Source organism: Mizuhopecten yessoensis, unplaced genomic scaffold, assembly GCF_002113885.1.
Source record: "Mizuhopecten yessoensis strain PY_sf001 unplaced genomic scaffold, ASM211388v2 scaffold7695, whole genome shotgun sequence".
Taxonomy (NCBI): Eukaryota; Metazoa; Mollusca; class Bivalvia; order Pectinida; family Pectinidae; genus Mizuhopecten; species Mizuhopecten yessoensis.
In genome coordinates this window covers 146004-169495 of record NW_018407176.1, presented here as the reverse complement: position 1 = coordinate 169495, position 23492 = coordinate 146004, and the positions used below count along the sequence as shown (strand labels likewise).

At 40.0% G+C, this 23492-nt stretch overlaps 1 protein-coding gene across 1 annotated transcript in view; it reads left to right on the top strand.

Moving 5' to 3' along the window:
* Positions 1-2297: 2297 nt before the first annotated feature.
* LOC110454144 overlaps positions 2298-23492 on the top strand; it is a 36989-nt gene continuing 15794 nt past the window's right edge. The window contains exons 1-10 of the mRNA XM_021503521.1: positions 2298-2385; positions 3003-3602; positions 7544-10533; positions 11114-11152; positions 11875-12000; positions 12112-12205; positions 12985-13385; positions 14497-14686; positions 15049-15689; positions 21707-21857. Coding sequence (XP_021359196.1) covers positions 2331-2385; positions 3003-3602; positions 7544-10533; positions 11114-11152; positions 11875-12000; positions 12112-12205; positions 12985-13385; positions 14497-14686; positions 15049-15689; positions 21707-21857 — 5287 coding nt within the window. The 5' untranslated portion in view covers positions 2298-2330. The remainder of the gene's footprint in view (positions 2386-3002; positions 3603-7543; positions 10534-11113; positions 11153-11874; positions 12001-12111; positions 12206-12984; positions 13386-14496; positions 14687-15048; positions 15690-21706; positions 21858-23492) is intronic.

Genomic DNA, 23492 nt, shown 5'->3' with positions numbered 1-23492 from the left:
ATAATTAACATCATTTTAAACATAACGTTTTCAAAAGCATACTTAAGTCAGCATATGATATTAAATTTGTGTATGATATGCACGTTTTTGGTTTCCCCTGGCCTGGAAAATTCTATATTCTGCCTAATATGTGTGTTTGTTAATTTTTCTCATCATTCTGAAATCATATGCACCTCATCTATGACAACTGCTCCAACCCTATCTTGATAGAGTTGAGATCTGAGTACTTTTGAAAAGGTTGTACTGTTCAGGAGAGATTCAGGGTGAGCATACATAAGGTGATAGTCTCCTTTTTTATTTTCTGTATAGACACCGACTTTGGGAGATTTACATTGCCTGCATCATCATCATCATTATCATCATCATCATCATGATCATCATCATCATATGTAAACCCCTGTTGACCAGCAATATTAAGGAAGCATGCATTAATACCCCTAGCCCTTAGTGAATAAACTTGATCTTCCATAATAGAATTCAGCGGAGTTACTACTTAAACAATCGCCGGTTTGTTCAATTTCAGTTTTCTCTGCATTATATACGGTATAAGCTGAAAAATCAAGCTTTTCCCATAACCAGTGGGAAGGACAGCTATGCAGTCTGTTCCATTGAAAACGTTTTTAAGCGTTTCAATTTGTTTCTCCTTCAGTACATGTCTAACCTGCAGTTTTTCTTTTGCATAATCTAGACACGTGTTTAAATCCGCCATATTTGTTGACATTAGAGACGCGGAAGTATGAGTGAATTGGTCTTCCGGCGAAGGAAATGTAGCGATTCTGTACGTATCAATCCGCCGGCATACATTCGAGGTATGATTCCGCGCCTAGCCGGAATTGGCCGAGAAGTTGCGACTGCCTCTGACATATTACTGTGGACATTGTACTTTGGTATTGTACTCAGGACCTCTGACATATTACTGTGAACATTGTACTTTGGTATTGTGCTCAGGACCTCTGACATGGTACTGTGGATATTGTACTTTGGTATTGAACTCAGGACCTCTGACATATTACTATGGATATTGTACTTTGGTATTGAACTAAGGACCTCTGACATATTACTGCGGACATTGTACTTTGGTATTGTACTAAGGACCTCTGACATATTACTATGGGCATTGATAATACTGTTGAAAGTTGTCATAGATCTGTGAACCTTGGACAGTTAGTACGATTCTTACATTGCGCACTGATAATGAGTCTTGACCAGGTCACAGCAGGCTTATTTATCATTTTAGCATAAGCATGGACATTCCAATACATGTCATCAACGCAAAAAGTTGCCCTCGAGGCCGTTCAAGATGTATTTAACTCGAGCTAGTCAACGTTCAAGAGACAGACTGAGATTTCCGGTCAATTAACCAGGGCTATATAAAAACAACTAAAGAGAGGTAAAGTCATCTAACAAGGGTTATATAAAATCAAACAACGAGGGTTACACAAGTTCAACTAGCGAAAGTTATATAAAAATAATATAATATTTTTCTTACAAAGTTCATGATTTCATTTGGAATGTGCTAGGGATAGAGATTCGTGAGAGACGTTTTAATCACACCGCCACGAAGTATTGTTAGTGCTCTACACCACATAATGGTGTGTTGTTATGTAATAGTCAGATATCATATCATTATTAAGTCTATAGGGGAAATGCTAGCTGTAGATAAAGAACATTAATTATAGATATTGTACCAGTTCAAGATAAAAAATCTGACAATAAACATGTTTCCGTAAATGCATATATATCTATTTTTCTTATATAAAACAGCAAATGTCTTATTTTAGGTACGGGAATTATTTCTTGTTGTTGTGAAAGAATCCAATCATGATTTATTGACGATGGTTTCTATGCCTCTCAATTAAGTGTTGTTGTCAGGTGAACATGCGCGTAACCAGTAAGTCACTCCCTCCAATAAACATCTACATCTAGGAGGTAGATAGCTACACCTAGGTGAGGTAGGTAGAACCTTGTTATTGATGTGGTCCACATCTCAGGTAAGATAATAAGGATCCATACATCTGAAAACGTCCAAACCTAATTAAATTCGACATTTCATTTGGTGTAAATAATTAACGACACGGCGGCAACAGGTAGATTTTGAACGACTTGCTTGTGAAGAATTCCCATGATAGCCGGTACAAGTAGACCTCAGTCTTAATCAAATCGATTTCTGGCTCTACCTTCATCAAACTTTCATGTTATTTATGATAATGCGGGGCTGCTTTGGCCAAACTGATTTTGAGCTAGTTATATACCTGTTACCTACCTGATCGGCCGGCCAGAAAGGTGGGCACCTCGGCGGTACAGGGAGTATAAAACCTGACCTACATGGTATGGTGAAAACCGCGACATTTATGAAATCCATAATCCTCTTCGCCATTCTATCTGGTAAGATACTATTTAATTTAATATGATAAATGTCAGTTTAAGAATGACTTATGATCTTCTTTACGAAGAAAATATCGTTTAAATATTATGTTTGCTATGTTAAATATTTTTGTTTTACTCTCAATGTATAAATGACAAATATTATTTCTTTAGCTCTTCTATCACTGTTACGACTTTGTTTCGAGATAGATTGAGCCTTCGTTTTACATATATATATATATATATATATATATATATTATATGTGATCTTTATAGAAAACAGTCCATAAAAATTGTTATTACTCCGGTGACAGAGTGGTTTTCCCTTTCCATCCACCAAGTAAACAACATTCGTTCCCGTAACGGCGTCGCACCTAAAAGCTTAAAGAACTCACATTTAGTGTTAACAGACGTTAAATATAGATTATTATTGTCACGAAAAACAAATCTTATGCTAGAAAAAGGAATCCTTATACATGTCTAACAATTGAATCCCCGCATTCTCGTTACATATTACCTTTTATTAAACATTACCAAACCTAAGATGACCCAGTCGTAGCAGGATTAGTGTTTTAATAGAATGTTTGAGACCTGCGACGTTCACGAACGGTTTACGGCAATAATTCTATTCATTTCAGGAATCGTACATGGCACATCCGAAGACAATGTTAAGCTTCAATACTACGAGGATGGGATCTTGAAAATATCGGAGACTGACCCTCAGGAGGGGGCGTATGCCCACCTGGGGGTACACCCACATTGGTGTCTAGGCAACATCCACAAATGTGTTAATGGAATCACTGTTGACTTTTGGATAAATGCCGCCCCTGTCACCGAGGACTCGTCAGAGATAGTCCTTTTTACCTCCGGTGGAAACTTCTACTTCTCAGACGGTTTGTATCTAATTCAACGGTTCGGAGATCAGTATGAGTTTGGAGTCTCTCAAAGGGAACATGTCTGGAAAATTAAGTTTCGCCTATTCGCTGACACATGGGTTAACATTCATGCTGAATGGGATCCATCGAATGGTCTGACGCTTGTCGTGGATGGTTCCAAATGGTCACAGTCTACACCAGAGAGAAGAGAATACTTTCCCGAACTGTTTGACAGTTTTGCAGAAGTTGTCGTTGGACTTACAGGTGACGGTATGATACTCATTCAAGACGAAGTGTTCAAAATACGGCACATTATCATCCACAACAAACGAATCAACTCTACCATCGAGGACGACAATTTTGGTAAGTGCAATATACAACATTTGATATAACGCCCTATCTAGCTAACATAAGCCATTCTAAAGCGCTTTACAGTACATAGATATACAATTGTATACAATCAATACAGTTTTATACAATCAATACAATTAGAATATATATTAATCAATACAATATTGAGGAATTCGCAGGAGCTGCCTTATCAGGCGCTTACTACTAGTCCTATGCCACTTGGCTAATATCTCCCTATGTGTGTATGCCTGCGTGTGTGTTGGAGTTGAATTGTGTTCTGTTTATAGTGGGACCGTGCTTTCAACGGTATCATTTATGGTGCCACCTCACTTGAATGCTACAACACAGATACTGCAACATCCACCGCAGACCATTTTAAACTCCACCTGGGTTGTTGGAGTTGTGTGGACAGGAGAAAAACACTTTCTCTGAATATTCCATGCGTACGACGACTTCTGGGTGTCGAACCCCGGCCGCCTGCTTGGAAGGCCGGAGTATTAACCACTCGACCAATCTCCCCATAAATGAGTTCTTTTGCTTAAACCAGATATTCACAACCAAAGATTTTCATCGAGATTCGATTTACAAGATCGCCTTCTGAAAACCATGTGGTAATTCTCTTAATTGATATAATGCTGTTCAAGATTTAGGAACAGCTTGGTGGTGTATATTTGGATAAACCAGTCTCTTGTTTATTTTTGTCAATTCGGGGTGTCAATTTGAGATGTTCAACGATTGATTGATTTATTTCTTAACTCATTCGTTAAGATGTTTAAATATATAGACAGCAAACGGATATCACGATATCACACATAACACTAAACAAACGATCTTCCATCACAAATAGACTTGAACAATAAGTACAAGATATTAACAGTTTGGACTTTGTACAAAACATTTGACATAGGCAAGTTTAACTTTAAATTTTATAGTAGACTTTGACAAATAAGATGAGATTAGAACGCCATTATTGGTTATGCTGTTCATGACACTTCGGCACCCCGTAACTGTCACTAAATGTATACATAGGATGTTGGACGTCTTGGCGAGAGGATGACTCAATAAACCTCTTTATAGTTTAAGTATGCCAGACGTCCCGGCGAAAGGACGACTCAATGAAACTGTCTTGTTTCTTAGAATTGTCAAAGTGCTACAATCACCAGTTTTAGACCGATTGTTGCCGACCCGTGTAAGTATGCCAGATTCCGGCTATCGATCCTTGGCCCACAGCCCGAGCCTCCAGATAAGATGACGTGGGTCGCTATATATAATTTAGCCGTCTTACGTCAGTACCTTAGATTACCGGACCAAAGTTTGCTACCTCACCTGTGCCGATCAATAGTGGCAATAAAACAAAAGCGTGTAAACTAGATTGGCCTCATCATGTGCTTACCTCTAATAAAAGAGAACTAGCACTGTCACTTTGATCTGGCTATCAATATTTAACCGACCTGGCTTGTTGAGTCCAAACAAATAACAACCGGAGGTTATCGACTCGAGCGCCCCTTAGTTACCGTTATCCAGATTTTATTTAACATAGATACGCTTCAATGTATCACTCATTTTCACATCATCAAGCCTTATCTATTTGCCCAAAGTCGGTTTTACAATGCTAAGCCTTACCTAGTTTGTCTAAAGACAGTTTTACAACGATAAGCCTTACCTAGTTGACAAAAGACAGTTTTACAACGATAAGCCTTACCTAGTTACCCAAAGGCTGTTTTACAACGATAAGCCTTACCTAGTTGGCCAAAGACAGTTTTACAACGATAAGCCTTACCTAGTTGGCCAAAGACAGTTTTACAACGGTAAGCCTTACCTAGTTGCCCAAAGACAGTTTTACAACGATAAGCCTTACCTAGTTGGCCAAAGACAGTTTTACACCAATAAGCCTTACCTAGTTGCCCAAAGACAGTTTTACAACGATAAGCCGTATCTAGTTGCCAAAAAACCCAGTTTTACAACGATATGCCTTAACAAGTTGCCCAAAAACAATTGTGCAACGATAAGCCTCAACTAGTTGGCCAAAGACAGTTTTACAACGATAAGCCTTACCTAGTTGCCTAAAGACAGTTTTACAACGAAAAGCCTTACCCAGTTTCCCAAAGCACTTTTACAACGATAAGCCTTACCTAGTTGCCTAAAGACAGTTTTACAACGGTAAGCCGTACCTAGTTGCACAAAGACAGTTTTACATCAATAAGCCTTACCTAGTTGCCCAAAGACAGTTTTACAACGATAAGCTTTACCTAGTTGCCCAAAAACAACTGTGCAACGATAAGCATTGCCTAGTTGTCCAAAGACAGTTTTACAACAATAAGCCTTACCTAGTTGCCCAAAAACAGTTTTACATCACAAAGCTTCAAACATAGCAAGTCACCGAACACAAATAGTCACGGGTCAAGGTCAAAGGGTAAATCACCACACTAGAACACCTTGAAGGGAAAAAAACCTCTGTACAAAGATTTCTCAATAGCCTCGCAGCAGATATGTTTCATATTTTGCACTACAGTTTTAGTATGGAAATATCAAGTTGTTAACCTTATTACATTTTCTTGATATCACATTGACTCAAAGGCAAAGGTCATAATTGACCACTTTGAAAGTGAGATGCAACGTAACAAGATATTCCTGAAATCCCAAAACAGATTGACTTTATCAGCTTTTACACTTAGATGCATTTTCAGTCCTGGAGGTACAAATGTATATCTATGTTCATACATGCAACGTTGATATGTGTAGAATTGTAACTTTTTTTTGTCTTTTTTATTTCTTTTATTTCAAACTCTTATTTAAATTCTTAGTCGGAAATAAGCTTAATAAACAACATAATATTTGTCATTGACTTTTTAAATACGTACTAAAAAGAATTCAAATTGTTCAAAATATTAACCAAAATAACCTAAACATATAGAATTACATATATGTATCAATCCTGAACCTAATTTCCGATTAGCCACTGAGTACACGAATAAACTGTTAGGTTTCACATTAAAAAAATGCAATTTTTCATCATAAAATCTTACAATATTTCGGCGCCAAGTAATGTCACGTCCTCGAATTAAGAACTGAGGTAGTGTCACAAGGCACTCAGATGAGCAAGTTGTCCGTCAGCAGTCGACATCTATAACAGAAGTCATCATATTCCGAGCAAGCTTTGGATGTCAAATCTACTGTTACATCTGTTACTATCCACAAAGAGAAAGTTCTCGATCGGAAAGTCGAGAAATCGTCCTTTTCAAAGGAAATCGTAGTAATAGGCCGCCCCTGTTGATCATGTTCTTGGTAGAGATCGAGCGGAAGTAGACGGGTGTGTAGTGTTTTGATTTCAGGTTCTGGGGGTCAATACATTTCTTGTTTTTCAAGACATCACATTGCGACATGTTTGGCTAGATTTTTGTAAGTGATGATAAGCTCATTAATAAAATAGGGCTATATATGAAAACAAGACCAAATCGGATAGAAGAGGGCACGAGTATTAGTTATACAAGCAAATTAATCACGTTCTCTGTTTTTTTTTAATGTAGCATGTTGATGTTTTAACCCAGTCAAATGCCATGCGACATCAAATCACAGAGAGCAATGTGAGGCTAGAATAAAGTTACTTAAAAATGAGGCTATTGTTGTTTCTTAAAATAGGACCAATGAGTCCATCCCACCAATCACTGACATCGGCGTGGCTATCATACAACTAAAGAGGATGTGTGAAAACGTGGTTTCATCTATTAGTTCTTCTAATCTGAACTAAGTTGAAAACTTTTGAATGAATGTAAAGAAGGAAGTGATCGTGTAGAATGAGCTCAAGCATTCAAAATATGATGAGAAAATTCACAAAAGAGCATCACGACTTAATAAATGTTTAAGTTTCCGTAAGACGTTATTTTTATAATGAAGATCAAACACACACACATCCATGTATTATCACAATGAAATATGCCATTTTGTGTTTTCAGTGCACACTTTGGCATATCCCGGCTGTGTTCCAGAAACGGTAGACATTGGAAACTTCATTGCTGTCGATTTATTCGGAGAGGAACACCCCGTGGAGATCTGCCGTAATTTGTGCAGCGATAAACTCGGCATTGCTCTTGTAAAGAACGGTACCTTGTGCTCATGCACAAACCGTGACATACTATCCAAAATTGATAAAGGGAATGGCTCATGTGGCAGTGACTCTGTATGGCAGGTTTTTAGTGCGTCCGGTGTTAACGAAGACAACCCATACTCGATGACGGTGAGCGTAAACAAACTGCAGACACGGGACTATGTCAAACCGATGGAAACTGTCGTTATTGAGATCAAACCCAACCACATAGCCAAGACCAGCTACGAAGTGGATTGTGGGGACGGCGTCGTCTTTGGTACAGACCTGACCTCTGTAAACTACTTCTGGAAGGATGCGGGCGAACACACCATCACTGTCCGCTCCCGGGTCGGTATTCTATCATTTGAATCCCATCTCAGTTTTGAGATACGAGACGTTGATGAAAATACGGCTCCCGAAATGGTTGTGTTGCTTGGCTATCATGATGAAAAACGACAATTATACGGCAATTTTGACTTGTTTGTGACCGATCCTGCCGAATTATCAAGGTGCGCAATAGACTTCATCGATAATAACGATCTGAGTTACAACTTCGAAAACAAATATTTTTACCATGAAAAGTTCGATCATATGTTTACCACTTATGGACAGTCTATAGTTACAGCTCAATGTAATAACAAATACGGGGCTAATTCTACGTCTTTGATGTTCCTTTCGAAACGGTTCGATGTGCCATTCTCTTATAAAGTACTGGGCGAAGCGTTTGACGTGTCGGTGACTGGAGGACAAGTATTTGTCTCTGATATTGGAGTCGTGCGTAATTATGATAAGCCCGTGGCGGTAAACAAGACAGGCCAGAATATAACAATACCTCCATCTCTCCTTAAACCATTTGAAAACATTATTTCGTTAGAACTTGATGGCGAAATATTTCATGAAACAATGCTCTTCATGGAAAACGTTCCAACTAACGCCTCCATATTACCCGACTACAGAGAAGGGGCGTGGAATCTGACGACCAATATCACTGTTTTAGTGCCCCCTGGTAACAACATGTTTGTCACGTGCACCTTTGGACTGGGAGAAGAAGTGTCGTTCTACATTTATGAAGCGACTCGACCGGTCACGTTCCCGTTCGAGGTTGAGTATGAAAATCTTGGTTATTATCCCCTACACGTCACCGTATCTAACGACCTTGGAAAAACGGAAGTCGAGGACCTGATATCGGTTGAAGTTCCTATCGTGTCCATCTTACTGACGGTCAGTAACATCACAAACAAGGACGACCCTGTCGTACTTGGAATAGTCATTAACAACGGATATGACGGTCCGGACAAGGTCACCTTTGAGATCGACCATGACGACGGTAATATTTTAGAGTATACGTACAGGAGTCCGACCACATACTTCACTCAGTACAACAACAGCTACGTGTACAAGGACTGGGGTATATACACAATCTGTGTGTCGGCGTCCAACAGCATCAGCCGAGTTTTCGACTGTACTCTGGTTCAGGTGGGCAAGAACATCACATACATGGACCTGAAGACAACAACTACCGGCAGAGTCAGCACTAGTGAGTACGCCGAAATCAACATCACATTGCTCACCGGAAGTGACATAACGTACTACGTAGATTTCGGGGATGACCATCCGTTCTTATTCACCGACCGTGACCTAGTATACACGAAAGAAACAGAATCTGCCCAAGTAGTTAGACGAAAGCGTGACACTGGTGCAGTGCAGACAAGCTCGACTGCCAACAATAATTTCACCATTAGCACAATGGTACCGACTGTCAATGATAGTGTCACAAGTCCGGGTGACGGTGAATCTTCGATGTCCGTGTCTAAGGCAAAGTCGATCGCTGTAAGTGATTGCTCGTGCGTCGTCACAGTACGACACTTGTACTCGACGGTCGGTTACTATGAGATTAAGGCCAACATATCTAACGTGTTCTCCTCTGCCAGCGCTGTGCTCTGTCCCTACATCATTGTAGACGATAGTGACGACACAATGTGTGGCGACACCGCCATAGAGATGCCTGGCTACCACACGTCACAGGAACAGCCGTATGTTCATATTAGATCTACTGCAATTGACATCGATGTTCAGGCACGGTCAACCAATTGTGGTGGCAATGGATTCGAGTACACATGGAAGGCTGTCGAGATTTTCGATAACCGAGAAGAACCATATACTGACTTGTGTAAACTGGAACAAAATGACAATGTCTTCACCATACCGCCTCTTTCGCTCCACTTCGGACTGTACAAGCTGGTGGCTGTGGTATCTCCTGTTGGATTTAAACGTAAAGCCAATCTAAAAGAAGTCTATATCCGAATTGTACCGTCGAATCCCATTGCGACTTTCAAAGGCGACCCCGAAGAAACGTTTTTCTCGAACGGTATACTCACCATGGACTTCACAGAATCGCACGACCCTGACCTCACATCTAACATCAGAGAAGGAGTTGAGTTCGACCTAATCTGTTTCCAGAGGGAAGCTTACGATGCAGTTGTCTCCATGGACGTAAACGATTTCCTAGAGGGCAACGTAACACAGCTGCTGATCGAAGACGTCATCTATGAATCTCAGACGATGAACGCTTTGAGAATTTATCAGTATGAAAATTGCTTGACGGATCTGGAAGGTTTCAAGGACACAATACAAATTTCCAACGGCAAGGTGACTACTTCTACCTCGTACTTCGTTGCCACAGAAACAGTGTTCTCGCTGATAGCTTCAAAGGAGGATCGCATCGGTACCGCCAGTAAATTAATCCGCATGGAGTACGACAACTTCGAGGAGCAGATGAACATGCTTGTGAACGCAGCCAATCTGAAGGACACCGGAAAAGCTCTGGATATTGTAAACAAAATCGGAGCCGGTGCCTCGGTAAGTTATCTGTGAAAAATATACGTATATGTACATACCCTGCTTAACTTGGTGTGGCCGTTAATCGCTTATACTTTCCTCGAATTGACTGTTAAAAATACGGAACAAATTTAAGGATCAACAAATAATAGTTGCCCTTCATTTATGGAATGATTGTGTAATTTTGAAATGCTGAGATCAACCACTATATGTAGCACTGGATTTCACTGAATGAGCTATATTCATATCTTTTCATTCCAATGACCAGCTAAGAATAACAAAAAAACGTAAAATAAAAGCGAAAGCTTTCAGCTAAAGAAGTATGTGATAGGATAAAGGTTTCTTATTTAGTAGATTATTTTACAGTCCAATTGATACATGTAACGAGTCAGTGGCTGCTTACTCTAAAAAATATGTGTTTATTATCTAAATGTATCTTCTAATATTCTTACCTTTCAGAAGCATCTTATTGTTTAGTTACAATGGTTCTAGTTAGAGTCAAGATAAAATTAAGATTCTTATATATATTTAGGTACCCGATAACTGCTATGTAATAACAGAGGCGCGGCGCATGATTGTACTATTTGTTTTTGTGTTGTAGAGAGGTAATGATTCAGAGGCACAAGAACAACAAGACCAGGTTAGTAGCCATGTTCAGTGGTGTTTGGTATTAAGCCGATCTTTGTCAGAAAATTATATGTTATGAATTCGTCCCCATGGCTTTAGGGAACCAAAGATATTTATGCATGTCATGGTACCGAAAATAAACTGAAAATCATACGGATATTCAGCTGTTACTCACTGCATGTGTCGTTAGAGGCTACTAATGGGGGAGCCTCCCGACATAATAAGGGATTCGTTTTTGAGACCTCTATTTAGGGACACGAAAGGCGACCAAAATAAATCTGATAACCATTGTAGTATTTTGGATCTTCATATTTTTCTCTACTTCTAGCTACCTTTTATTTCCTAGCGTCTTGTTTGGTAATACCTCACTATTGGCTTTAATGTTGAATGCTCGCCCATATGCAGAAGGCAATGGGATCCGGTCCAAGGCCGCGACATATCACATTCCTTAAAAATGATAGTTGTTATTCCCTTCTTTACGTTTAGTATTTAGGGTAATGACAACAACTGGTTCACCCGCTCTCAGTATAATGTTACCGGAAGGAATGCGTTGCTGGGTGCCTTCGGCATGGTATTTCAGTGATCCCACAACAATTATTAGGCTGGATATTATGACTAAAGATTCTTTGTCCCGTGTGTACTGTCATCCCACTTTATTTGTCCTGACTTTGTGTGTGATGCTCTATCTTTTGTCATGAGCTACTGGGTAATCTGACCCTGAATTAATTACTATAGTTGAAGGAGTTGGCCTTGACTGTGGTGGCCGCCGTGACCAACTACGCTACTGACGCCGACCAGGTGAACAGAGTGATCAGCACGTGTACGACGTTCACCGCCAGCAGGTCGACCGACACAGCGCGGGTAAGTAGTCGTCTTCAGGTTCTGTATTCCCTTGTGATTCACGACACCTCGTCCTATACAGTTGTTCGGTAAGAATATTTCTCTGATTATCATGACAATTTATTATTACAGGAAAAAGCTGCTGGTGCTATAAACAACACAGGAGACCTAATCAAGACAAAATTCGCCAACCAGGACAACACAGCGCTGGAGGCAACACTAGGAGGTATACTTTCTATTAATATATATATTTAGCAGTATATACGTAAGAAAGAATTGGTCCAAACCGCTAAATTAATAGATTTAGGGATGTTATCAACAAAAGTAAATTCGTGACGGGACAGATATCAAAATAGCGTGAAACTCAAAGTCCATATCAAAATGATATGAAGCAGGATGACAAGCGTCTCGTTGATAATTGAGGACATTATTTAAGTCCTTCTTCGCATGTGCCTACTTTTTGCAATGTCACTTGTTTGGCTAGTTCATGCAATGATGTGCATTATCGTAACACACTACTTTAATGCGTATTTACCTTTTTTCAAACAAATAGGCAACATCACACAAATCTGTTCATCTGTCGATGCAGATTTCACGAATGTATTGCACATATGGATATATTTCCCGATTTCCCGATGATGTTTGCCCCATTTAAATATATTCATTTACGTAATTAATTAGTGCAGTCTGAGACGTTAGATGAACACATGTACGGTATGTCTTTTATTTCTAACACATACTGTATTTATTAATACATTTAAATATTTTCTTCAAAGCAGTACTCGTCTCTAATGTTCAATTTGCTTTTTCAAATATCTCGAATGAAACACCATTGGCGACGTCGAAGACGATTAGTGAAGTCACGTTCCCAGCTCATAAAACCGGATTAAATTGTTCAAAATCCATTCCTGTTTAAAACCGATGAGTTCGAGTTGGATATGTAATAAAAGCCAAAACACATGAAGAAAAATAGAGGTTTCTATTTTTTTTAATTTCTTAATTCAGATCAAGTAAATACACTGAGTAACGTTGCGCCTACGGGTGAAGCAGAGAAAAAAGAGGAGAAAAAAGCACAACGTTGCAAGCGTCGAGCTAACCCTGATGCCCCAGATGAGGATGTTGAGACTGCAACGAAATATGATGCTTTAGTTAAGGCCGGGAACCTGATACCGAATGCCATCCTACGAGACATGTACGACTTTCTGTTTCACCACTACGCAGAGTTCAGGACAGCAGTACGAAATCGAATCGACCATGTAAAATTCCCGAAAGCTGTCCTCAAGGAAGAACCTGTTACACTCTTTATGCGGTTGGGGCTGGAGTGGGATCCCTTTGACATTCAAAATGTCATTCTGGATGCCTGTGAGATTGAGTTAGAATTGTCAATTCAACGAACGAAGGCGGCGGTAAGTATAAGCAAACCTGTACATTTTCTGAAGCTAATGCGGGCTATGGTATGGAATCAGACCTGGTCTGATCATATTATTGAACATATTATTAATGTTCTCAGAATATTAAAATATATTGTTAGTCGAAAAATATTTCTAAAACAACTGACCACTATTATTTTACCGATTTATCAATATTGATGCGAACTAGGGGAGGGATACACGCTTATGGAATAAGACATACTTGAAAAATCTCAAAGAGAGGCTTAACTTATCATTACTGGTCTTATAATATGCTAGCTCTATATTATACGATGGAACTGGGTTAAAAAGCCCATCGGGTGAAAGAAATAACGTCTTTTCAGTTCAATACCTTCATTTTTGCCATCAACATCACGTACTTTGAATAATTTAGAAGCGTTTACGATCTTCACCTTTCTGCATTCTCCCCAATGTTTGTTGATATAAAAACCTCCTACCTTCTAAAGCTTTGGAGAAAAGTAACTTTAATATTTAGTAAGTCGATGTACAACTGTTGACCTTTATACATGTATCACGACTTGTTTTAGAGTAAACTTTTGTTGAGACTTCTAAATGTAGTACTGGCAATCCTTGTTAGAATACCTATGATGTTTTGTCTCGTTTTCATTGTCCTATTACTATATTCAAAGACGTATTTTACTTAAATCATTGATGTTTACATTCGGAAGTTAAACCTAGTCAGTAAAAATAAGCATTGCCACTGTTAGTAGAATTGTACCAAACCAGTATAGGGTTTAGGTACGGCTGTGATATAAATTTCCATCTGATGTGTGTTATTATATCGTTATTTCCTTAACATGATTTATGTTCTATGTAAAATGAAATTCTTAATGATCAATATTATTCTATTTCTAAATTTGTGAAAAGTAATAGTGGAGATGGCCTTTGTCATATTGTGATAGCGTTTGCTTCATCCATACAACCAAATATCTTTAAATCGAAACAGTGATACAACATGCATTAATCTATAAAGAAAATAATCAATGAACAACAATTAGAGAAAAGTTTCACCTGACTCTGTGTGTACCTACATTGTTGTGATAATACAAATATACCTATTGAATTGGTGACAACACTCGCCTTCCAGGACAAAATGGTACAAGCCGGAAGTGCCGGAGCTGTGTTCTCCATGTCTGGTCTTGTTCTGAATAATTTTGAAAAGGAGCGTTGCCGGCGTCGCCGTCGCCGTAGGAGTGGGACGAGTACAGCGGAAGACGAGGACCCTCTAGAAATGAAGGTCTCATCTGATGGCATTACTCTCAACATTGGGATGGGAGGTAACTCACTGACATGTTCTAACATTTAGGGATTCAAGAATTATAGGGTACTGGACCCACTCATTGATATAGGCTCCATTGAAAAACAAAGTTAAAAGAAGACCCACAGACTTGTATTATATTTTGTTATCTCCAATAACTGATACGTGTTTCATAACTCCCAACGTATGACTTTCCTTCTCATTGTGATAACTTTACAATGGGAAAGAACCCCCTTTGTGTAACGTAACACCGTTTTGAACAATTCTCGTCAAGTGGTTCTCAAATATAACATAATTGCTGAAAACGTCGGTAGAACTAGAGAATAAACTCCTGACAATCAATCATCACTTTTTGGATAAAACTCTATATATTTTTGACAGAGAATCCAAGCGCGTTGACGAGTAAGGTTGCAAAGAAGAAAAGGAAGAAGGTGACAGTAGATCCGTGTAGCGTACATGACGCAGAATATGATGCTGAACTTGCCGCTACGTCAACTACAAGCCCAGTGGGTGTAGTCACGCCCGCCATTACAGGGACCAGTCCTGGAGCTACGGGGTCTCCGGTCACAGGTCAAATTATCACCGGAACTGGAACACCGGTCGATGAACATGGTGACGTCACTTATGCAGATGAAATGGGCAAATCAAAATACACAACGCAACCATCTGCTGATGGTGGAGAAACAGTTTCCCACAGTTCAAGTGGCTCGGGCGAACAAACACATACTGGGAGAACTGTTAGACAGACAGACACCGGGTTGAATGGAGGGTCGAACACTGACACCGGTGGAGGTACAGGTGGCACCGACGGACAGACCGACAGTGGGTCAGATGGAGGAACGAACACTGACTCTAGTAGAGGAACAGGAACGGACGGCGAGACAGTTACGGGTGGCACCGACGGACAGACCGACACTGGTTCGAGTGGAGGAACGGACAGCGGGTCGGATGGTCAGATTGGTACAGACAGTGGCACGGAAGAGGAACAAGACTTTACAGAGGAATCTGGAACTGGATCGGTGGTATGTGTATATTAATGTGTTTCTCTTCATACTAGGCAAACACTATGAACCCATGTTTTGAAAAAAATAAACGCAATGTACACAAACATTTTGACGATCCCTTTCCTCCTTATATACTAGGTGTTAGTATAGGTAGACTGTTGGCCGACGCTTTGTCAGATCACCGCTCGCTAGCAGTGTTAAGTGTTTGATATCAACATCAAATTTTATGTTTGAAATTGACTCAACTGTATTAAGAGATTTCATGCAAACAAAGTAAGGAAAAACAATCTATTTATGAAAGGTTTATTAATCAAACGATTTCTATTGTTACGCCGATATAGGCACTAATGAAGGAGATATACATATATATACATTCCGAAAGTTCATCGATACTTGTTTGTGACAAGTTATTTACGACCGCAACACAATTAATAGCCTCGTCTGTTAATTAAATCGGTAATGTACTAGGTTGTCCTTGTAAAATATCCCGTTTTAAAAATGTGATAAACCCGTTTACAATATATCACCTGGAGCTGTCAGGATTGACAGGTTAATTATTTACCTTCATCTTAATACTTCCTTGGCATCGAAATACAGTAGCTGTCAGTTAGTACATTGCGATCTCCCATTGGTAACATACAACATCCACAGCTAATATCTACACACGGCGTGTACATCACGATTCAGTTAGTACATTACGATCTCCCATTGGTAACATACAACATCCACAGCTAATATCTACACACGGCGTGTACATCACGATTCAGTTAGTACATTGCGATCTCCCATTGGTAACATACAACATCCACAGCTAATATCTACACACGGCGTGTACATCACGATTCAGTTAGTACATTGCGATCTCCCATTGGTAACATACAACATCCACAGCTAATATCTACACACGGCGTGTACATCACGATTCAGTTAGTACATTGCGATCTCCCATTGGTAACATACAACATCCACAGCTAATATCTACACACGGCGTGTACATCACGATTCAGTTAGTACATTGCGATCTCCCATTGGTAACATACAACATCCACAGCTAATATCTACACACGGCGTGTACATCACGATTCAGTTAGTACATTGCGATCTCCCATTGGTAACATACAACATCCACAGCTAATATCTACACACGGCGTGTACATCACGATTCAGTTAGTACATTGCGATCTCCCATTGGTAACATACAACATCCACAGCTAATATCTACACACGGCGTGTACATCACGATTCAGTTAGTACATTGCGATCTCCCATTGGTAACATACAACATCCACAGCTAATATCTACACACGGCGTGTACATCACGATTCAGTTAGTACATTGCGATCTCCCATTGGTAACATACAACATCCACAGCTAATATCTACACACGGCGTGTACATCACGATTCAGTTAGTACATTGCGATCTCCCATTGGTAACATACAACATCCACAGCTAATATCTACACACGGCGTGTACATCACGATTCAGTTAGTACATTGCGATCTCCCATTGGTAACATACAACATCCACAGCTAATATCTACACACGGCGTGTACATCACGATTCAGTTAGTACATTGCGATCTCCCATTGGTAACATACAACATCCACAGCTAATATCTACACACGGCGTGTACATCACGATTCAGTTAGTACATTGCGATCTCCCATTGGTAACATACAACATCCACAGCTAATATCTACACACGGCGTGTACATCACGATTCAGTTAGTACATTGCGATCTCCCATTGGTAACATACAACATCCACAGCTAATATCTACACACGGCGTGTACATCACGATTCAGTTAGTACATTGCGATCTCCCATTGGTAACATACAACATCCACAGCTAATATCTACACACGGCGTGTACATCACGATTCAGTTAGTACATTGCGATCTCCCATTGGTAACATACAACATCCACAGCTAATATCTACACACGGCGTGTACATCACGATTCAGTTAGTACATTGCGATCTCCCATTGGTAACATACAACATCCACAGCTAATATCTACACACGGCGTGTACATCACGATTCAGTTAGTACATTGCGATCTCCCATTGGTAACATACAACATCCACAGCTAATATCTACACACGGCGTGTACATCACGATTCAGTTAGTACATTGCGATCTCCCATTGGTAACATACAACATCCACAGCTAATATCTACACACGGCGTGTACATCACGATTCAGTTAGTACATTGCGATCTCCCATTGGTAACATACAACATCCACAGCTAATATCTACACACGGCGTGTACATCACGATTCAGTTAGTACATTGCGATCTCCCATTGGTAACATACAACATCCACAGCTAATATCTACACACGGCGTGTACATCACGATTCAGTTAGTACATTGCGATCTCCCATTGGTAACATACAACATCCACAGCTAATATCTACACACGGCGTGTACATCACGATTCAGTTAGTACATTGCGATCTCCCATTGGTAACATACAACATCCACAGCTAATATCTACACACGGCGTGTACATCACGATTCAGTTAGTACATTGCGATCTCCCATTGGTAACATACAACATCCACAGCTAATATCTACACACGGCGTGTACATCACGATTCAGTTAGTACATTGCGATCTCCCATTGGTAACATACAACATCCACAGCTAATATCTACACACGGCGTGTACATCACGATTCAGTTAGTACATTGCGATCTCCCATTGGTAACATACAACATCCACAGCTAATATCTACACACGGCGTGTACATCACGATTCAGTTAGTACATTGCGATCTCCCATTGGTAACATACAACATCCACAGCTAATATCTACACACGGCGTGTACATCACGATTCAGTTAGTACATTGCGATCTCCCATTGGTAACATACAACATCCACAGCTAATATCTACACACGGCGTGTACATCACGATTCAGTTAGTACATTGCGATCTCCCATTGGTAACATACAACATCCACAGCTAATATCTACACACGGCGTGTACATCACGATTCAGTTAGTACATTGCGATCTCCCATTGGTAACATACAACATCCACAGCTAATATCTACACACGGCGTGTACATCACGATTCAGTTAGTACATTGCGATCTCCCATTGGTAACATACAACATCCACAGCTAATATCTACACACGGCGTGTACATCACGATTCAGTTAGTACATTGCGATCTCCCATTGGTAACATACAACATCCACAGCTAATATCTACACACGGCGTGTACATCACGATTCAGTTAGTACATTGCGATCTCCCATTGGTAACATACAACATCCACAGCTAATATCTACACACGGCGTGTACATCACGATTCAGTTAGTACATTGCGATCTCCCATTGGTAACATACAACATCCACAGCTAATATCTACACACGGCGTGTACATCACGATTCAGTTAGTACATTGCGATCTCCCATTGGTAACATACAACATCCACAGCTAATATCTACACACGGCGTGTACATCACGATTCAGTTAGTACATTGCGATCTCCCATTGGTAACATACAACATCCACAGCTAATATCTACACACGGCGTGTACATCACGATTCAGTTAGTACATTGCGATCTCCCATTGGTAACATACAACATCCACAGCTAATATCTACACACGGCGTGTACATCACGATTCAGTTAGTACATTGCGATCTCCCATTGGTAACATACAACATCCACAGCTAATATCTACACACGGCGTGTACATCACGATTCAGTTAGTACATTGCGATCTCCCATTGGTAACATACAACATCCACAGCTAATATCTACACACGGCGTGTACATCACGATTCAGTTAGTACATTGCGATCTCCCATTGGTAACATACAACATCCACAGCTAATATCTACACACGGCGTGTACATCACGATTCAGTTAGTACATTGCGATCTCCCATTGGTAACATACAACATCCACAGCTAATATCTACACACGGCGTGTACATCACGATTCAGTTAGTACATTGCGATCTCCCATTGGTAACATACAACATCCACAGCTAATATCTACACACGGCGTGTACATCACGATTCAGTTAGTACATTGCGATCTCCCATTGGTAACATACAACATCCACAGCTAATATCTACACACGGCGTGTACATCACGATTCAGTTAGTACATTGCGATCTCCCATTGGTAACATACAACATCCACAGCTAATATCTACACACGGCGTGTACATCACGATTCAGTTAGTACATTGCGATCTCCCATTGGTAACATACAACATCCACAGCTAATATCTACACACGGCGTGTACATCACGATTCAGTTAGTACATTGCGATCTCCCATTGGTAACATACAACATCCACAGCTAATATCTACACACGGCGTGTACATCACGATTCAGTTAGTACATTGCGATCTCCCATTGGTAACATACAACATCCACAGCTAATATCTACACACGGCGTGTACATCACGATTCAGTTAGTACATTGCGATCTCCCATTGGTAACATACAACATCCACAGCTAATATCTACACACGGCGTGTACATCACGATTCAGTTAGTACATTGCGATCTCCCATTGGTAACATACAACATCCACAGCTAATATCTACACACGGCGTGTACATCACGATTCAGTTAGTACATTGCGATCTCCCATTGGTAACATACAACATCCACAGCTAATATCTACACACGGCGTGTACATCACGATTCAGTTAGTACATTGCGATCTCCCATTGGTAACATACAACATCCACAGCTAATATCTACACACGGCGTGTACATCACGATTCAGTTAGTACATTGCGATCTCCCATTGGTAACATACAACATCCACAGCTAATATCTACACACGGCGTGTACATCACGATTCAGTTAGTACATTGCGATCTCCCATTGGTAACATACAACATCCACAGCTAATATCTACACACGGCGTGTACATCACGATTCAGTTAGTACATTGCGATCTCCCATTGGTAACATACAACATCCACAGCTAATATCTACACACGGCGTGTACATCACGATTCAGTTAGTACATTGCGATCTCCCATTGGTAACATACAACATCCACAGCTAATATCTACACACGGCGTGTACATCACGATTCAGTTAGTACATTGCGATCTCCCATTGGTAACATACAACATCCACAGCTAATATCTACACACGGCGTGTACATCACGATTCAGTTAGTACATTGCGATCTCCCATTGGTAACATACAACATCCACAGCTAATATCTACACACGGCGTGTACATCACGATTCAGTTAGTACATTGCGATCTCCCATTGGTAACATACAACATCCACAGCTAATATCTACACACGGCGTGTACATCACGATTCAGTTAGTACATTGCGATCTCCCATTGGTAACATACAACATCCACAGCTAATATCTACACACGGCGTGTACATCACGATTCAGTTAGTACATTGCGATCTCCCATTGGTAACATACAACATCCACAGCTAATATCTACACACGGCGTGTACATCACGATTCAGTTAGTACATTGCGATCTCCCATTGGTAACATACAACATCCACAGCTGATATCTACACACGGCGTGTACATCACGATTCAGTTAGTACATTGCGATCTCCCATTGGTAACATACAACATCCACAGCTAATATCTACACACGACGTGTACATCACGATTCAGCATCACTACACTAGTCGTAGATCAGATAGCGAACTTACATGTAGTTGTGTGATAGTTTAAGTACATATAACACTGCAAGTGTACATCAGCACGGCTGACAACCCAGCCTTGTATTCAAGCTTGAATTGCAACCATCCGAATATCTAAACGAACTGCAACCATTATATACATGTTTGTTATTTCATTGCTGATTAGTTGGTTATTCCAGAAAATCAACCAATGACATTTCTTGTTACATAAATAAATATCGTGCTGATTGACGTGCACGTTTATTCCATGGCCCCGTGGGAAAGTTGTATGGACCGTGAGTCTGCTGCTTTGCTATGTATAATCGTAGAGTCAAACCTGGCTTATAATTTAATCAAGATGTCTTTTTTTGATGTTTTAGAATGCTGTTAATAAAAACAATCCTTACACATATGGTTCCAATTCTGGCCGAGTGACGTCAGAGGTGTCCTCACTGAACCTAGTGGACCCGGAAACTGGGGAACCCATCAAGATAGAGGAGTCGGAAGAAGAAATTCCTATTTTAATAAATTGTAAGTCATATGAGATAATTGTAGAATCTTGATGTGACGTTATTACAGCCGAGAACGCAGCCGAACACACCGTATCACACATACAAGATTATGTATAAACTCTGATCGCCAATGTCCGAGAAGGTCCATTGTTGTAATGTCGCTGAAATTAAAGAAAAACGAGGAAATAGTAGTTCTATACATATTGGTAAGACTACTATAGATATGTAGACTCCAGGGGAGTTCAATGGATATATACGGTTTCTGTGGGACAAAAAAAAATGTCGAGAAAATAAATGAACGTAATTTGCAGTCCTCGCCAGGAATAAATCTGAAAACGACTAATACTGTGTAGAACAAAAGCAAGCTGGATATTTGTACATAAGTATGCACTTTCTCTGTTCCACCTCGACGAAATGCCTACATTCTCTGTGTTCGCGGTATTGTATTTGGCATCAAGGTATTAGTAGACGAAAATGGATCTCCGGGAATAAGAGAGACTATCTTTGACAACATGAATGTATTCACACTAATTCAACGTTATGTTCTAAGGGTTAGCAAACACGTTGTCTACGTTCCAAAGGCAACTGTAGTTGGTCCTTGTGAATCTTCCCTGGCGGCACAAGCGTCTGGTTATGGACATTGGGGATAGCATTGTGCAGAGGTTAAGGTCAGCTGATAATCAAATCGTACAGCTGAACAGGGATGATGGGGTGGGGGAATAATTTCTTGAAGATATAGGAGCTAACAGATTGTACATGTTTACAGGATAGAACATGGAGGCCAACTTTACAGGAAGTGAATGCATACTTATGAGGGAAGGGACTCTATCGGATAGTAATGTGAAGGGTATTTGGGATCTAAACAGAATCAGATTGGTCAGGTAAAATGTTTATTAACCATATTTTTTTTTTAAATACCAATAATGAACATCGACAAAAACCAGTGGCATTGGGAAAGGTTGATACCTATGGTTACATGCTAGCATAAAGGTCCAGCGAGCATGTAACCATGTTCTTCCAATCTTTGTCATGTTTGGTCGGAGTTAAATAATGTGTGGTAGGTTAGCCTGCAGTTATGAGTCTGAAGTATGTTCAGGTGATAAGTAAGGTAAATCTTCAGAAATAGTAATTTAAATGGTCAAGGAAAGCAAGACGTAGGAACAGCGCTCTGAGAAATTATGCCACGGTCGTTGTATTAATGGTCCAACTTATGAAACAGGGGATACGGGCATTGACCACGATTTGATGCGAGCAAGACATATTGCTTTGCTTTAGATACAGTTGTCCAGATCTTACAAAGAAACTGTGATGAAGAAATTATAGGAAGGTCGTCGTTTCATCAGTTGCTTGGGCTGATAGACTACCTTAAAACCATGGGTTAGGGGTTGGGTGTTAATTCAGCTGTGTTCAACAAGATACCTACATGTCAATTTATCCTGATTCACAGTTTGATAAATAATGAATTTTGTATAAAGTTTTCTTAACAGTAAACTACACCAAATTGTGTGTAAAATTACAAAATGTATTGTTCGTGGCTGAATGCTTCACAAATTCGCAATAAAACGTTTAAGAGGATGATTGGCACAAGGAACAGGGATATTCATTATTACTGTTTTTCAGCTGTATTTATTTTGGGGGGGGGGGGGGGGGGGGG